General features: G+C 54.9%; 1 protein-coding gene across 1 annotated transcript; it reads left to right on the top strand.

Annotated features, from left to right (window-relative positions):
• Positions 1–7,207: 7,207 nt before the first annotated feature.
• Positions 7,208–15,924, top strand: RASL10B (RAS like family 10 member B). Its single transcript, XM_057716085.1, has 4 exons — positions 7,208–7,347; positions 10,288–10,647; positions 15,002–15,126; positions 15,585–15,924. The coding sequence occupies exons 2-4, from the start codon at positions 10,435–10,437 to the stop codon at positions 15,853–15,855; spliced, it is 609 nt and encodes a 202-aa protein (XP_057572068.1). The 5' UTR covers positions 7,208–7,347; positions 10,288–10,434; the 3' UTR covers positions 15,856–15,924.
• The last annotated feature ends 2,773 nt before the right edge of the window (positions 15,925–18,697 follow it).

Consider the following 18,697-nt stretch of genomic DNA (forward strand, 5'->3'; position numbering starts at 1 on the left):
CTGCACTTTATTGTTTTATATTTTTGTACATATGAGAGATTGAGGGAATAGAGTGTAACTGATAGAAAGTGTTAAAACAACAGTACAGTCCTGGAGGAAGAGACACAGTTTCTTGCCCAGCCGGTTAGGGGTTCTTTCATCTGTGGCAGCCTTGTCTCTGGTCACTTTTTTTCTCTCCAAACTCCTTTTCCTTGTGATGCCCTCTGCCCTGTATTATCATCTCCCATGATGCCCTGCAGTTGGGAATGGTGGTCTTCCTTGATTGGTGCTGCAGGTGCAGGAAAACAGAAAATTCAGAACTTAACTACATTGCTTTCCCCTGATCTAATCCATTAATAACACTGATTAAAGAATTTGAGTAGAGATGGGAAACAGGAACCAAAATGCCCTCCCCCCATCTCCTGCTCTAGATTTACTTTAACTCTCAGGTCCAGTTCAGATCTGAAATCTTAGTTTTAGAGTTGAAATAGACTTTAAGTAATAGCTTACCCAGCCTTGTTTTTCTAAAAAGGAGAAAGATAAAAGACGAAAGTATGTTATTACCTGAGGCCTGTTAACTGTTCACTGGCAGAGGGGGGAGGGCTAGGTCTCCTAAATCCCTGTCACTCTTGTTTTCGTTGCAGGACCCTCTCATTAATTTTCTTTCCTCAATGCCTTTCTCTTACCTTTTCTGTGCCTGCTTCTTTATGGCTCTTCCCATACTCCATACCCATTTTGGCACTCCATTCATTGGCATCTGCTAGCAGCAGAGTATCTTTCCAGTGACTTGAAGGTAAATCCTGATGCCGGAATGAAGGAGTGGCTAATATGCTCCTGGAGCTGCAGTTCTTGAGGCCAGTAGGGTGGATGCAGGGATGAAGTGAGCTTCAGGATGCCACCGATTCACTTGCTCCTCACCTCTCTGATCTGCTCTTTACTTATGTTGCTTGGGCTCCGAGGCAACTGAGACCACCTCAGAGGGCCAAGCAATTCTCTTCATCTCGCAAAAGATTGGGAGATGTGAGAACCCCCTGCCCGCTGGATACATTGGGTGTGGTCTGTCAGAGAATGCCTCATGCCCGGAACACCAGTCTGTTTAGCATTGTTCACACTCTTTCGTCTGTGGGCACTTGTGCTGCCCGCACCCAGGATTCAGGGTCCGTGACCAAGACTACTTCTCAGATGCCCCTGTTCAAATCAGAGGCGCTCGGGTCCAAAGGCCTCATGTAGGACTCAGACCTAAGAGTGAGTCCAAGAGGAGGAATCATAGAAAGCAAGAGCCGAAACTACCCCCCAACCCTGTCGCGAGTGAAATGACCCTGATTCATACCAGTTGCAAAGCTTGGGGGATCAGGCCCCCCGAAGCAGTTTCTTAAACCTTGAGAATCTCCAAGAGAAGAATTCCTGGGGTGAGGGTCAGGAACCACATGCTGCACTCACCACCCCGCCAGGCACATGGAGAACAAGAAGCAGCACAGGCTTGCGCGCGGGAGGTGGGTCGGTTGGTCACAGGTGGGGTAGAAAAGCAAGTGGGTAAGTCCCCTTGTTGGGAAATCACTCGTGGAGGCAGTTGGATACAAGCAGTGAAGAAGGTCCGCACGACGAACGCAGTGTTCTCACCACAAAGCACACTGTAGTTGCAGAAGGAAGGGTGTGTGTCAGAGTAAGCAGACAGGACACTTCTGTACCACTCCTGTCCCTCCACCCCGAGACCAGGCTCCTCTCAGCCTCCCCGGTGGTGATGGAAAACGGCTGCTGCTCTCAGCGGACCTGACGGAGCCAATCCGCGAACTCACTCCTTGGAGAGGTAGCCTCCCGGTGTGCCGCTGAGTAGTTAGGCAGGGATTCTGCTCCACAGAAAGGACCTCTCTCCTGAAGAGGCAGAGCCTGTTGCCTCCACCGCAGCATCCTTTTGGGCCCGTTTCAAGCGTGGCTGAACTGGGGAACGGAGTGGAGATTGCCCCGCCTCCCCTCTCGGCCTCAGTGTGTCTGTGTGCCGTCAGCTGGTGTCTCACAGTGGGCGGGGAGGCACACACACACCCAGAACTCTTGCTGGTCAGAGGTTCCCTGAGTGTCTGCCCTCGCCCGAGCCTGCCTTGTGTGTCTGTGTTGTGAACCTTGGGACTCTGAAGAGGAGCGGGGGTGGGGGGTGGGGGGGTGAGTGTCACCCTAAGAATGCTTACCATTCTCTTGTTGTGGGGATCTGTTCCTGGGGAGGGTGGGGGGGCTGGGGAAGCTTGACTTTGTCTTTGTCAATAAACTCTCATTTACACAAAATGAAGTTCACGCTGTGTACTTTGTTCCCAGAACTGACACTCGAGGACAAAACACAGCTGGCCAAGGGAGGGATGGGGCCTTAATAACCATGCTGTTAGAACTTGCCTTTTGGCTGCCCTGGCCCAGGGATTTAGCCAGATGAAATATTAACATTGGCCTGAGGAAGAATCATACGTCTCAGAGGCCCCTCTTAACCAAGCACCCTGTCACCATCACCATAGAGGCATCTCGCTGCAGGCAGGGAGCGCCTGGAGGAGCCAGTCCGTCTTCCCTGGCAGGTCCCCTGCTAAGGACCCCAAGCAAATGGTCCAGGGGCAGGCAGCCAGCCAGGCACAGGGACAGAAGAAGCACAGCAGAGCTTTGCATTGGTGTCCACTTAACCAGGATGCTTCACCAATCAATTTATGAAAAGCCTCTCACATCTGCACTCAGGGCCTGCATGTTCCCAAGTGGAGAGAATCAATGCTGCTTTCGAGCAAGCTTCCCAAGAAGTTCGGATCTAATCACCTGCATTTGTGCTGCTGGGGATACGTGAGCCCGGTGTGGTCAAGCTAGAGGCCCTGCCCTTGGTTCTGATGCGTGAACAGCCTCTGAGGTCGGTCTCAGCCTGGAGTGGGGCAGAGGGGAGAGGCTGAGGGATCCAACGCCCAGATTCCCCGAGCCTCTCTCACCAGTGGAGTGAGTGTCACTCAGGTGCTTTGCACCGTGCTCAGCAGAGTAACTGCTGAACAAACCCGCCTTTGGCAGCTCAGAACTCTTGGTTATCTCCACGTGCTGGGCTGCAGTTAGCCCGAGCTCTAACTGGAATAACCCTTGGGGTGGAGTTGGGGTCAGGGTGGTCCTTGTGGAGGTTCAGAGTCAAAAGATATGAAGAGGGATGAGCCTTACTGAGGTCTAATGGGTTCCCCAGCTAAGAATGTCAGTTTTGGCCAAGAAAATCTTAGGGCAGAAGTTCTCATCTCAGGTACCCGTTGTTATCACCCAAGAGCTTTCGTGAAAGGCTGATGATTCTTGGCCAGTCAGGTGGGGCCTAGGACCATCTGCAGGTCACAAAACTCAGGTGTTTCTAAAAGTGCTGGGTTGAGAATCTGCCAGTGAAAGACTCACCTGTTTGCCTACTGCCTGCCTGTGGTGCTCTTGCGGCAGTTGAAAAATGGTAAAGCACTTTCATGCATGAAATGCCTGCCCATTCGTGAATTGAGAGTGTTAGCCCCTTTTTGAGGTGAGGAGGCAAAGCCACATCTTCTGACTCCCTCTGTTCTTAACTACTACAGCTCTTCTTCATCCCACTCTGTGCCACCAGGCCAATGGCCTGCCTTGCTAAGCCCCTAAGATCGCAGTGTGTTCAGTCTCCAAAAGCAGGGCACACTGGCCCCAGACCTCTACTGGAGGCTGCACTGTCCTCTGCCCGCCTCCCCTCACCTCCCATGGAAATACTGAGATCTCAGGTACATTGTTTCTGAGGCCAGAGAACAGCGGAGGACTCCCAGGTTGGAGCCTTCCTACTCCCACCTCATGCATTGATGCTTTTTCTGGTTTTGCTTGGACCCAGATTTCTTTTCCCTACCACCCCCAGCTCCAAGAGGCAAGAGCCTGTTTATTTTAATACCTGGTGTGGCACTTGGGAAAGATCACACCTCCCCCGTTGTTACCCATTTCTATCTCCTGAGCACTAATCCTAGAATCCCCACCAGCCCCCAGACATGTTATTAGCAACAAGGATGTTTCTTGAAAAGTTTCCGAGTTGGCTCCGAACTTGCCATCTCAGTTTCTCATTTAGCTTTTGCCCTGCCGTTCTTGATACTGCCAACAAGATGAAAGCTAATTAAGGGCTTGGTTAGACCCAGATGGGCTTAATTTCCAGAAGTATCCTTTTGCGACAGAACTGCCCCAACACTGTGGGACTGAGAGAACTCCACTCCCCTTCTCCTACTGGGTAGGTGTTAGAGGAGGATGTTCAAGTCTAGCCTCTGGCTTTCCCTCCCTTGTTTCATTCACTGTCCACTTAACCGTCAAGGCCCCAGGATCTGACCAGACAGCCATTGAAAACCAGTGAGATGCTCAGCTATGATGCAGCAAGGGCAGAGTGACAGGTTAGGGTCCTCATCCTCTCTGTCCCGCTTCGTGTCTGGGCTTCAGATGCTGCAGGTGGACCCATGCATCCCATCCCCTGGAGCCTAAGTGTGCACCTCAGGTGTCCTCGGCTGAGCCAGAGCCACAGACTAAGGACAGAGCCTCTCAGGGTTTTTCCACCAAGGTGATCCTAATCATAGAGAGTGAACAGGCTCCTAGGGGCATGCATCCTTACCCCAAAGTGACTCTCAGCAAATCAAAATGACTTAACCAAATCTTAAATTCAGGCAACTTTTGCATTTTATGTTAATACTATGGGTTTGTTTTTTACATAAAATATAATGCTTTAAATGACCTATCACTGCAAGCCAGTGTGAGGCCCCATAATGAACATGTGGTTTTGTGTTCCCCTACTATAAATAAGTCGAGAATTCTGAGAAGCCTGGCTGCAAAGCGTGTGTGAGCATTGCCTGATTTCTTATTTCTAGTCTCCCTTGGGCTAAATAGAACCAGAATGGAGGGCCATAGCCTGGGGGAGTAGACATAAATTCTGGGATCTTTAGGCAGGGTAAGGTTGAAGGATTTTCAGATACACTGGCGGGGCTGATAGTGCTCTGGACGATTTAATCAAGTTAGGAGTCTCTTGGTTGACCCCCTTGCGATCCCACAGGGCCAGTAAATCTGATGTCTCCAGAACAAAAGTGGCACTCCAGGAGGGGACCGCGCCCGTATCCTCTTCCACCCTGTATTTGCTTCTAGCTGCTGCCCTGGCCCTTCTCCTCAAAGCCCTACCCCAACACCTGGGAGCCATCCTAGCATAAATGGAAACGCTTTCCCAAGGTGGTGTTAACCTCCCCTCTGAATGGCTGTGTCTCTAAAACAGAGAAGAAAAATGAAAGGCCACACAGTGAGACTCCACGCCAGGCACTGCGTTATGGACTCTACACCACAGGCTCATTTATGCCGTGGGGACAGTTGATCACCTCTCCATTTTACAAATAAGGCGTAGAGTTCGGAGCGTTTCAAGTAATTTGCCGTTTGTCACATAGTAAGTTGTAGGGCCAGAATCTAAATCCAGATCTGCTTGATTCTGAAGCCCAGACTCGTAACCATTATGCTGACCCTTGTGTTCTCTGCCTGGACAGGAGAAGGAAGGGGAGCGACTGGGAGGGTGCTCAAAATGCAGAGCCCAAAGAGAGGAGGAAAATGGTTCCGTGAGGAAGCTGGGGTCCAGGAGTCCTAGAAAGAATAGAAAGTCACAGTGCTGGATGCTGGGTCCTGGGGTAAAAGCACTTGGGAGATCTCTCCCAGCTTCTGCCTCCTCGCACCGAAAGAGCAACTCTGACCAGGTTGCTGCCCTGCTTCAAAACACTTCAATGCAGGACTTCCCTGGTGGTGCAGTGGTTAAGATGCTGTGCTCCCAATGCAGGGGGCCCGGGTTCCATCCCTGCTCAGGGAACTAGATCCCACGTGCATGCTGCAACTAAGGAGCCTGCCTGCCGCAACTAAGGAGCCCGTGTGCCACAACTAAGACCCAGTGCAACCAAATAAATAATTTAAAAAACAAGACCAAAAACAAACCCTTCCTTGCTATCCCAGCCTGACGGGGCTAGATCCAAACTCCTTGCCCAGCAATCAAGGCCTTTGTGACTTCAACTCAAACCAACTTCTCAGCCTCCTCTCCCTGGCCCCACCAGGTGCCTGTCTGGGTTCCTGGACTCGCTTTTCAAACCCCTGTAATTGCTCCTCACTTTTCTCATCTGAAGCCCTCCTCTTCCACACCCTCCCACCCTGGCACCCCAAATCTACTTCTTTCAAGGCTCCTTCCTTGAAAGTTGCCTCCTCTGAAGGCTCCACTGACTCCTTTCACTAGTTGGCCTGCTGCTTTTCCCCTGGCCCAGAACCTTGACTTTGCACACAGCACATATCAGCGCTGAGTGTCTGCTTCTGGTCTCCCTGATGAAGTGTGAGCACGAGACCAAGTTCATTAGTGGCTGCCCCGCTAGAGACTCCCAATCTTTATATTCCGCATTTTACACTTCAGTAAGACCAGTCACTCAGCCTCTCTCAGCCTCAGCTATCTCACCTGTAAAACGGAGGAAACTGAATCTACCGCATAGTACTGTGAGGATTAACTTTGAAGACGCAGGCAAAGCTGGGAGCACATAGTACATGCTCATTAAATGTTAGCTACCTATGATGAATGACACCGACCACGACTGTTTTAGCATAAACACACAGGCGATTCTGCCCTAACCCAGGCAAATGCTGGCATCTCCTCGCCTAGAGAGGAGAGGGGAGCAGTCGTTTTAGGGGATGGGGGTCATTCACTGGCCTGGGATTAGCCTGCTCTGCTCTTCTTTCACCGCTGCAGGGAAGGGTAAAAGTGACCACCCTTGGCAGTCCCCCAGCGCGGTGGAGGAGAGGAGTCTAGACGCCGCATCCAGCCCACGGTGCAAGGCACATAGCGGGCGCCGGTCCAGGGACTGAACCGGGAAGGGTCAGAAGAGACCTAGAGGGGGAACCTGGGGTGTGTGGCGGGAGTAGGATATGAAGTGAAGCCAAAGGCTTTAGGGCCTCTCGGGTCCCTTTCTCCCACTCATTCCAGGTTAGGGCTAAAAATACCGCAGGGAGAGTCGGGAGGGGTGAACGTCAGGACTCGGGATTGAAGAAGTGGTCCAGGGCCGCCCGAGTGAATCTGGCAGGCTCAGGGACCCAGCGGAGCGCCAGCCGGGCACGCCCCCCCCCCGCCCCCCGCCCCGCTCCAGCCTCCTCCTCCTTCCAGCTCGAGCCGGCGGCGCGCTCAGGAGGGAGAGCCGCGCCGGAGGTCTCCTACCCCCTCGGCGGCCAGCACCTGCCCCCCCGCGCCCGCCCTGAGCCCGCCCCGACTGCGCAGCCGGGGGCGCCCCCACCTCTCTCCCCCCGGGCCGGGGAGCCGGGGGGCAGCGCCGGAGCCCGGGGGGAGCGCGGCCCCGCCGGCCGGCCGGCCCGGGCTGGGGGCAGCTAGGACGGCCCCGGGTAAGCGGCGGGAGGCTGGGGGAGCGGGCGGACCGGGGCCGGGGGGGCGGGGGGAGGACGGCCGGGGCGACGGGGGCCGGGGGCAAGGAGGGAGGAGGGGGCCGGCGGGCTGGCGGGGAAGCGGCGCGGGGCGGCCACGTGAGAGCTGCTGCTGGGGGAGGGGGGGAGTGCCTGCAAGGTGCTGGAGGCGGAGAGCAGGCTGGGCTCCGGCATCCCCCCCTCCCCACAACTCCTACCAATCAGGTCATAGGGAGCTGAGCATCCTCCGACGCCCCCACCCACTCCCACATGAATGTGATGGGGACAACCAGCGGGCAGACGTGTGACTCGGCCCACGGCCCACGGGACCTGCAAAGCCCCCGCCCTCAATCTGGGGCTGGGACTCAGGTGTCCAAGCCCAGGGGAGGGGAACCAGAAGCAGGCTTTGGCCCCGGTGTATGTCCCCGGGTGCTGTCTGCAGACTCACTGCAGAGCACAGGCCTTGGGGAGGGAGGCTTAGGGGCCTGGGCCCTGCTCCTCCGGACAGCCCTCTTCCACCCCCACCCATCTGGAGATGTTGGATTCATAAACGCTTCGACCCAGGACCCCTGCCTGGGAAGCAGGAGGAGGCACCAGTCACCTCTGAGTCAGGGAGTCAGGGCCAGGGCCACACTTGGGCCTGGTAAGTTCCAGGAGGCTGTCTCCAGCCTAGGAGCCTCTCTTGCACCCGCTCCCTGGCTCTAGCACTGTGCCCCGCTTTTATTTCCCAGCTATTCCCCCAGAAAGGGTTGATTTCAGGGCAGGGAGTGTGTTGTCCAGGAGAATCGCAGGTAGGGTGCATCCTAGATACCTTTAAGTTGCCACACCCAGGGGGAGGCAGGACTCTTACAGCATTCTTTGCCCTCTCTTCCTCCCCTAAGATGCCCCCCTCCCCACCTGCTTGTGCTGGTTATGTAATTAACCCAGCTGAGGCTCTCTGCCAAGCTGACAGTGTCCAGGGATGCCTGAGGGACCCAGGGCCCTGGAGGGTTTTATGGGGAGGAAGGGCTGGTACTTACCCGGGTTGGGAACTCATAGAAGTAGAGAAGCACTTGTTGGGGAAAGGACACTGAATGGGGTGGGAAGGAGATCAGGGTCCTAGTCTTAGTTGACAGCTCAACTGGCTATGTGGTCTTCAGGTCCCTAAATCTATGGGTTTTTTTTTTTTTTAATTTTTGTATTTATCGTCAATAAAATGGGGAGAATTGTGACACACACACACACACACACACACACACACACTAGATGTACGTAGGCAACAGTGCAGCAGTGCATAGTGACCCATCTGGGATGGCTAGGAGGTCCCATTGAGATCTTGGAAAGCCTTCGATGAATGAAGGACCCCTATGCTTAACAATAGCCACTGTTTATTGAGCACCTACTCTATGCAGGCAGCGGGCTTTGTGCAGGCACTGTATGTGCACGACCTCACAACACCCTAAGAAGTTTCTTGCCCAAGATCACACTTTAGGTGAGTGGCAGAGTGGGGACTCCAGCACAGGTGGATCTCACTCCAAATCCCGCCGTCGGTTTTTACTATGCTGTATGTGCACATGCCCAGTGGATTGGGGCCTCTGAACCAGGGCAGACTGAGGGACACTCAGCTGTGAGCTGTGCACATGTGGAAAGAACACGCATCCACAGAGAAAACGTGCCTGTGTGCTGGAAAGCGTGGCCCCGTCAGAACCCAGCAGACCCATCCATCCACCTCAGACCCGTTTATCAGGCACTGGTGTCACCCTCCTGGGAACAGTCCCCAGACAGGAGGTCTCCGGCATGTACCAGCCTCCTTGGTCACCATCCTCAACAGAAAGAGAAGGCACACCTGGCTAAGAGATTTTACTTGTATTATCTCAGAAGTAGGGGCTAATGGCCTAACTTTATACACGTGCAAAACACGGCTCCGATTGCGCAGTGATTTGCCCTCTGACCCCCAGAGAGGAAGCATCAGAGCTGGGCTTTATACCCATGCTCTAAAGTCACTGCAGCTGAGCAAGAGAGGAGCTAATGAATCCATGTCAGGGTTCAGTCCCGTAGCAGCCCTTTCCCGGGCACTTGCTACGTGCCAGGCCCTCTGAGCTCGGGGTTGCCAGAGAACCAGACCCAGCCCTTGGCCTGTGGCCTTCGTCAGTTAGAATCATGAACCTTGGCAGCTGGAAGTACTGCGACATTGTAGAAAGGAGTAGCTGCCTTTCCCAGCTGTGTGCCTGGCTCACCTCTTCCTCCCTCTGAGCCTTCTCTCCAAAGTGGGAATACCTGTCACCTGGGGATACTGTATTGACTAAGGATAACCACGTGGGCATGCTCACCTAGAGTAACTGCTCCACATGTGTCACGCTCCAGAGCTAAAGCCATCATCTCGGCCAGGTGTTCTCAGCAGAGGGTGCTTGGAAAGGTGGGGGGAGCCCATTTGGGGTCATCATGGTCACTAGAGGCTCCTGCTGGCAAGTACCTCCTGGCAGCTGGGGATTAAAATTTCAGCCTGCTCCGTAAGGAATTCTCTCTCCACAAAATGCCAGGACTGCCTCCACTGAGACACACTGGCCTGGTCTCACCCCTGACAACCAGGAGACCGAGACTGCGAGGTGTTGCTGTCTTGTCCTGGGCTCAGTGGGAAAGCTGGGACTTGAAGCCAAGTCTAGTGCTCCTTCCACTCACTCTGCAGCCTGCCCGAGTTTGGGAGTCAGACCGGCCAAAAGTCAGGTCATAATACAACAGAGATGGATTCCCACTGATGGGATGGACGGTAGGACGAATGGAGAAGGAAGGCTGGGGAGGTTCTGGATAGATAGGATAGGGGCTCTGGGAACGGGAAGGCATCCCAAGTGGCAGTGACAGCTCCAGTGAGGTCCCCAAGGTGGAAAAGTGCAGTATATGTCCAAGGAGAAGCCAGCCCACCAAGCCCACCTCTTGTCCCCACAGTCCAGGTGGAGGCCGCAGAGGGCCCAGGGCAGGCAGGGGCAGCGATGATTGGTCCTGACGGTGGCTGAGCCCCCAGGCCCTGGAATATGCAGCCCGGGGGAGCCCCAGGCAGCGGCGAGGACGCGGTGGCGGAGCCGGGCGGGAGGCATGGTCTCCTATCGGGTGGCCGTGCTGGGGGCGCGAGGCGTGGGCAAGAGTGCCATCGTGCGCCAGTTCCTGTACAACGAGTTCAGCGAGGTCTGCGTGCCCACCACCGCCCGCCGTCTCTACCTGCCTGCTGTCGTCATGAACGGCCACGTGCACGACCTCCAGATCCTCGACTTCCCGCCCATCAGCGCCTTCCCTGTCAACACGCTGCAGGTAGGGGGGCAGGAGGCGGGGATGGGGTGGAAGAGAGACTGGACTCCAACGCTCTCTGGGCTCTGGCCCTATTGCTCTCTTTGAGAGCTCCATGCTGCACCACGGGCCACCCTGCTTAGAGCCGTGCCAGGAGTCCATTCATCTGTGCACTGGTTTATTCGGCAAATATTTGATGAATGTCTAATGTGTACCAGGCCCTGTGGTGGGCACCAGGGTCAAATGGTGCTCAAAACAGAGAGCTATTTGCTCTCAAGGAACTCACAGTCTCTTGAGAAGACAAACAGGCACTCGATGAGTGTCATGATTGCAGGGTGCGTGGGGGACTAAGATAGCCCCTAAGGGGCATCTATCCCACCCAGGTGTGTGAGGGTGGGGGTCACAGGAGGTGATGTGTCAACTAGGTAGGATCTGGGCAGGTAAGGGGCAGTGGAGAGAAAGGCATAGAGCCCTGGATGCCTGTTAATATTCTGGGCTCTGCCTGCCATGGCCTCAGACCCACACTGTCTGTAGAAAGGACAGCAGGAGAAAAGGCTGGGACCTGGGAAGGGTGTGTTCTCAGAGACTGGAGACCCCAATCAGGTCTCTTGCCCAAGGGCCTTTTCTCTTAAGTGATGCTCTGTCCCCTGACCTCAGGACTGGCCCATGGGGCAGCCTTTCCTGCAGGGGCTGGATTCAGATGCCCCCAGTGCCCTGGTCTACAGGGTCCAGCCTGCAGGACCAGGTCCTCTTTCCTGCTCTCTGCTCTGGCTTGAGAGAGGGTCGGGTGCAGGGGGAAGCAGAGCCGTAGACACTTTGGCTCACCAAAGAAGCCCCTGACCAGAGGGCAGAGTTTCTCCGGGAAGGCTAGGCACCGTGGAGGCCCAGAAGGCAGGGGCCACGGCTTGGCTGATTGTAATGGTGTAAATACAGCAATCTCTTGGGTGGGGCTGGGGAGGGGCTTGGGCTTTGCACTGTCTCAGCAACTCTGGGCAGAAGGGCCTTGGCCCAACCTCAGAGACACCTGTCTCTCCCATCCCAGTTGCGAGTGGGGGCATCAGCACCAAAGACAAAACCCGGATCCGCACATCACCCCTTGGAAACAGTGAGGTCAGGGCAGTGGGTCCAAGGTCAGGTCTAGTTCTCCTCCAAAGGAGACTAACAGTAGCCTGAGTGGGTGCTCAGATCCCACTCTGGTCCCGTGCATTGAGCTGGGTTTATTTTTTCACATTTTGTTGTGTGTTTATTTTAAATTTTAATTTAATTTCAGTTTTGGAATTGGTAAGATACAATTTAAAAGCCTGAACTTTGTTTAAAAAAAAAAAAAAAGTACACCCAGAGAAATCTCAGTTCCACCCCTGCTCTCTTCACCCCAATTCTTGCCCCATTCTCTATAGCCATTCTCACTGGTTTTTCTATTCACACTTCCAGTGTTTCTTTAAACAACAACAACAAAAAATGTGTTCTTATTCCACTTCCCTTCTGGTATTAAAAAAAAAAAAAACAACCAAAAACAAACTGTTCTGCATCTTGGTTTTTTGTTTGTGTGTGTGTGTGTGTTTGTTTTTGGCTTGACATTATAATCTGAAGGTCTTTCCATGTCAGTATCTAGAAGTCTTCTTCATTCTTTTTTCATGGCTACACTGTGTTCCATTGGAAAGATATACTATGGAGTCCCCTCTTGGACAAGTAGGTTGTTTCCAAACTTTTGCTTCAAAACAATGCCACAGTGAATAGCCTTGTAATCATCATTTTGTACATTGAAAGTATATCTGTGGGATAGATTTCTGCAAATGCCATTGATAGGTCAAAGGATAAATGCAACTGGAGTTTGGAAGGTGCCAGATTCCACCCCCTTCTATAAAGGTGTATATTTTGTGCTCCTGCGAGGGATGTTACAAAAGCACCTGTTTCCCTAAAGCCACCAGTGTATTATCAAAACTTTTGGATTTTTGATAATTTAATAGACGAGATAGGATAATCTCAGTGTACTTTTTATTTACATCTCTGATTGTGAGTGAAATTGAGCATCTTTTCCTGTTTAAGGGCCTTTGCCTTTCTTTTTCTGAAAACTGTTAATGCCTTTGCCCATCTTTCTGTTGAATCATTGGCCTTTTTCTTCCTCATTGACCCTGAGTTTTGGACTCTCCAAGGATGTCCAAGACTTCACCCCTGGAGCATAAGAAAGGGACTTGGAGCAAAGAAATGCTGAGACAGGATCCTGCATGCCCCAAAGATCAAACAGAATTCCATTGGCTACTGTCTGAAAATAATAATACATCCTTCCCCAATGCCAGATGAGATCCAGCCCAGGAGAGCAGCGTTTCTAGGGTCTGAGTCTCAGCTGTTGCTTCTGCAGCCCCTCTCCTCCTATCAGAGAAGGAAGCTGAGGTTAGAGGCCGTGTGCAACCCACCAAAGGAATGAGTAGCAAATGCATGGTTGGCACCCAGGTGGCTGAAGCTCCCTCAGCTCCTGTGTCCTTGGAACTGGACTCAGTTTCCATTGCTCCTTCTCTGTCTTGACACAGCCCCAAGATGGTCTTTTACCATCTGGCATGCTGCATGGAGCTAGCTGGGAGGCAAGCTGAGCTTTCTTGCTCCCTCCCTTCAATCAGGGGTGAAGGGACAACCCAGCCAATCAGGAGGCTTCTTCCTCTCCCTTTTAGGAGCCCCCAGAGAGGAGTGGGTGGGAGGCAGCCTGGAGGCCCCCTCGAGGAGGTAGCATGCTGGGGGAGAGGTGGGGCTGTCACCCTCAAAGGCTGGCAGCTCTTGCCTCTCCCCAGCAGAGAGCTGGAAGGACGTGGGAGCCTCTCTCCCTGTTTCCCCATCCCTCCTACTTCCCGCTGATCTCCACTCCTTGCATGGGATGGGGGAGGAACGGCATACACTCGGGGGGTCCCAAGCTCCCGAAGGTTCTGTGTCCAGTGGAATACAGTCTTTCCTGGCCTGAGAAACCAGTCCGTGGTTTCCTATGATTTTAGATTTGTCTTCAGCATCTCCCCCCTGCACCAAAGTTAAAACTCAGCACAAAGAAAAGATGCCACATCATCTCCCTGGAGAAATCCACTGCAGCAGCTTCTAAGCCTTTGAGTTGGGAAGTGCTTTTCTGGAGTCAGACTTAACTCTCCACCACTGTCGCCAAAGTCTTTCCCCTTTTAATCCTTCTCTGCAGTGTAGAAGCAGCTGTAGTCCTCGTGCCTGGTCCCTACCCCAGTTCAGCTCATAAGCTAGCACAGGAGATGTGCCTGCATCTCCCTCGAGTTTTTTGCTGGGGCTCTAGTTCCTAGAGAAAACCCCAGTTCCCGTTGTCCTGGGAGGCCTCTGCCTCCCCAAACTTCTTGGAGGCCCTTCTTTCCACACACTGGCTGCTTTCTGCTGCCCTTGCAATTCTTCTCTGCTGGCAGGTTAATTAGCTAATTAAGCTTTTAAGGAATCTTCTCTTTAGTGCAGCCAGCCTTGCCAGGGACCTTTTCAACTTGAGCTGCAGCCCCTCCCAGAGAATTTGCTACAGGCATTCAGGAAGTTCCATCTCCCTGGAGCTGCCCTGGGGGCCCTGTTCTACTTTGCCCCCATTAGACATCCAGTCTCAGTCTTTTTCTAATCAGGCCTGCCTTCTTCTCAACCTTGAGGGCAGAGTGAAGCAAACAGAAGGGGCCCATCAGGTAGCAATCTAAGGGTAGCGTTACAGGCAGGAATTTGGTTGATCCCAGCGTGACCAGGTGGGATTCAGGACCATGGAGAGTTCACCAGCCTAGGTCGTGCAATTACAGAACCGGCTAAGACCCTACAGGTGTGAGGCACTAGTGGGGAGGAGGAGGAAGAGGTTTGCACAAATGAGGAAGGCTGGGCTCTGGTCCTCTCAGGAGCTCACAGGAGAAGTGGGGACCTGGGGATGGAAACAGCTCTGACAAAGGTATAATCGGACTCTTCTTAGAACATAGGAGATGAAGGGAAGAGTCTCCTGCTTGCAGGCTTCTTTAGAGGAGAAGGAGGCATCTGGGCTGAGGCCTGAGAAGACAGAGTATTTCAACAGGTCCAACACTAGCTCAGGGCTGGGCTCTTATAGGCACTTCATAAATGTAATCGAACAAAGGACTGGATGGATGGATGGATTGGGGGACAAAAATGGGACAAGGCAGATCTCAGCTCCAGGCGTGCACAGGACAGACGGTGGCCGTGCCCTGTCCTGGCTTGGAGGTGGGGAAGCCACAGCCGAGCTCTTCCATTCTGCCCTGAGTCTGACCTCCTGGGGATGGGTGGGTGTGGAAGGCTTAGGGTGTAGTGGCAGGTGAGACTGTTGTGTATGGCTGGAGGTGGCTGGGCGCAAGGGGAGCCCTCATGGCTGCTCTGACCTTGGTACTGGCTGGGGCTGTTGCAGGAGTGGGCAGACGCCTGCTGCAGGGGACTCCGGAGCGTCCACGCCTACATCCTGGTCTACGACATCTGCTGCTTTGACAGCTTTGAGTACGTCAAGACCATCCGCCAGCAGATCCTAGAGACGAGGTGAGGGGTCGGGACACATTCCTTTGCCACCTCAGTGGATGTCCCAGTGCTGGCCACTTCCTATGAAAAGGGTGCAGTGGGGGGGGGGGGGGGGGGGCAAACAGATCAAGTGCCTCTGGTTCCCACACATACTCAAACACATTCCCAACATTTTGCTGTCCCCGTTTCTGTTAACCCATTTTGGGACCCTTACTATGGGGTGGCTAGTCTAGTGTAGTAGTTAGGAGCAGAAGCTCCAGGAACGAGACTCCCAGGGCCCCTCAGCCTCAGGTTCCTCATCTGTACACTGGGGAGAACATTAATACCCCCCTTTTGGGTCAGTTGTGCCAGTTACAGCGCTGCGCCTGGAACAGACGGATGGTAGTGGTACCCTTGATCAGGCACAGCCTGCCCTTCGCGAAGTCCAGGGGTTGTGACGCGGAGCTGTCGGGTTCTGAGATTCCCACCTCGCCCCGCAGGGTGATCGGCACCTCGGAGACGCCCATCATCATCGTTGGCAACAAGCGGGACCTGCAGCGCGGACGCGTGATCCCGCGCTGGAACGTGTCTCACCTGGTGCGCAAGACCTGGAAGTGCGGCTACGTGGAGTGCTCGGCCAAGTACAACTGGCACATCCTGCTGCTCTTCAGCGAGCTGCTCAAGAGCGTCGGCTGCGCCCGCTGCAAGCACGTGCACGCTGCCCTGCGCTTCCAGGGCGCGCTGCGCCGCAACCGCTGCGCCATCATGTGACGCCGCAGCCCCGGCAGCCCGGGCGGGGAGCGGGGCGGGCCGAGGACTCCGACGGTCGGGCCTGCAGCCACCCCCGCAGCCACGCATCTCCCCGGGAAAGGCAGAAGGCGCGCGGCAGCCGCCGCCTAACTGCCCGGTCCTCCCCGCTCTCCCGCGTCTGTCTTCCCGGCACGGCCGCCTTCAGCGCTGCCGTCAGCGCGGTACCCGGCCCGGCCCCAAAGGGCGCCGCCGCCCCTGGGGATTGGAGGTGAGCGGGTGACACGGAGGGTGGGGGTGGGGAGGTGCTGCCTTGGCCGGCCCCCGCACGTCTGCTCCAGAGAGTGTGTCTGTCATTGCCCCGCGTCTTCTTTTCCCGTGTCTGTCTGTCTGTCTGCCCAAGCGTCTGTTGCTCCTCAGCTGTCTTACCCACCCTCGCCACCTTCAGCTTTGTTCACAGGGCTCTCGTTTCGTCCATCCCCTTGTCGCAGATCCTGGCAGCTTCCTTGTGAGGCCAGCCTTCTGACCATCAGCACCACCGGCACAGGGCAGAGAGATGCGGGTGGCCCAAGGACCACAGTTGGGGTCCGAGGGTTGAGGTCCTAGATCAGTCAGGGGGAGAAGGCAGAGATCTCCCCCTTCCAGGGAGACCTCCCCACCCAACAGCCCCCAGAGACACAACAACCTACCTTCCAGCCTTAACTCGATGGTCCGTCCCTGCCGGGTGCCCCTCACCCCTTCCTGACCCTAAAGCCAGATCACCCCCTGGGTTAAATTTTTTTTTTTTCTTGACAGAGTGTGGAGAGGGAGTGCCCCAAATGATAGATTTATTTCTATGATGCCAGCTTCCAGCCCTCTGTTCCCTTCTGGGTTGAGTGGTCTGCCAGATTGGGGGATGTTGGGGGGGAGTGGCTGGTGGTGGGCAGGGTGTGTGGGGGGCAGTCAGGTTGTGCCAGCAAAGACTCTGTCTCCCCGTCTGACCCCAAGCTGACTGCCCCAGACCCTGCCTGCCTGGAATCTCAGATTACCCTGATTAATCTGGGGAGGGGCAGAACCGGGAAAAGAATTATGGGGACCCCTGCGCTTGGGGGAGATGTGCTGGCATCCCCACCCCTAGATGGAGGCCCTCAGGATCTGATGCCCCCTTGTCCCAACACCGGTTGGCCCTATGCCCTGACTCACTCCACCCCATTTTCTCCGGCTGCCTGGCCAGTTTCTACCTCTCGTCACCGGAGCTGATCACTGTCAGTTTTGTACCGATTTGGAAATAACAAAAGTAATGAAGATACTAGGAGTGGCCTGCGGGATTACTGGGGGGTTTGGAGGGCGGGAGAAATGGTGCGAGTCCCCTGCCCCCTAGCCAAGCTCTCCTTGAGGCTGAGCCCTCAGCCCTGCTCTGGTGGGAGGATAGCAAAGTCCCTTGTTAGGAGAGAGAGGGAGAGAACAACCTAGCCTCAACGTAGCCAAGCTGTGGTGAATAGACCAGGAAACCAGGTAGCCCGGGGTGGTGATGGAGAGGAGTCTGGGGGAGGAGTCATGGGTGGCAAACTTCTCATCCAGATCCAGTGTGAGAGGGAAGCTTCCATTCTCTTTTCTGCTTCCCCACGTGATTCCGCCTCCACTCACTGGGGTAATGCAGCCCGACAGCGGCTGCCCTGACCTTGGGCAGCCCAGTATTTTGGGGTTCTGGTCCCTGCTGTGCTGCATGACTTTGGGCAAGTGACCTGCCCTCTCTGAGCCTCCCTCTGAAGCAGAGGAGGTGGCTCCCCTCCCCCCACACCTTGGAGTGGCTGGGAGGGTAAGGAAGAGGGGCTGCCCCCCTTTACCTCCAGAATCTTGCCCCCGATTCACCAGGGGGATGGGGTGAGGGGTGGCCGCATCTCACCTGCCCTGTCACTGTCACCCCCAGCTCTGAGGCACCTGAGGTGAGGGTGAGGGACCCAGGCCTCTGGCTGCCCCCTGTGGGAGCCGTTGGAATGTATCGCCTGGCTGGCCCCCCTCACCCGCCCTCCCACACCTGCTTCCCCCTAGATCTTTGATTTTGAATTCCTTCTGCCCCCGTTCTGAGTCTCTGTCCTTCTCCCTGCCCTCCCCTCCCCAGGGTTTCCCACCACAGGGTCTGGAAGTGTGTGTGACGCCCATTGCGCTGTGATCGGAAGTCAGATTAAAAATCAGGGAGTGTTTTCCCTTGTTTCTGTACCAAGGTGTTGGCTCAGTTCCTGCCGTGGGAAGGAAGGGGCTCCCTACAGGGTCTGCCTGCTGAGCCCTGGAAGGACAGACGGTCTGGATGACGAGGTGGCCTGAGTCCTAAAGCCCAGGTCAACCAGGAGAACGAAGGGAAAGGGAGAGGGCTGGGGACTCATCTCTCCCCCAGCCCACCTCTGAACCCTGCAGCTGGTCAAAACCATTCAGAGGAGAAGCATAACATCTCCCTCTACCATTTTCTTGGGAAAACTTTCCTAAGTGGACTCAAGTCCAATTTCTGCCTTTGTGTCTTCCTCCCACTCATGGCTGAGGCTCTGAAGCCCCCCACCCCCCGCCCATCATAACTCCAGGGGGGTAGATGTGTTAAAGAAAGCTCAGCCATCCGTCTTGACACAGTGAGCTCAGTCCCCAACCCCGGAGCAACGTTTTGAAGTCCCGCAGGAGCCTGTGTGGGTGACCTTGTCCCTGTCCGTGGTGCTGATGCAACAGCTGATTCCAGGAGAGAAGGGCTGTCTGGCAAAGGTGGCTGAGCCGCCAGAGGGGACGCCTCTTCCACCCCCAGCTCCCTCACCCTTGTCCCCTTCCCCTCCAGTGCGGAAATGCTGCTACACCTTCCTGTTACCACCACAGTCGTAGAGTGAAGGACTCAAGAGCTGGGGGC

Source organism: Hippopotamus amphibius, chromosome 17 (genome assembly GCF_030028045.1).
Source record: "Hippopotamus amphibius kiboko isolate mHipAmp2 chromosome 17, mHipAmp2.hap2, whole genome shotgun sequence".
Taxonomy (NCBI): domain Eukaryota; kingdom Metazoa; phylum Chordata; class Mammalia; order Artiodactyla; family Hippopotamidae; genus Hippopotamus; species Hippopotamus amphibius.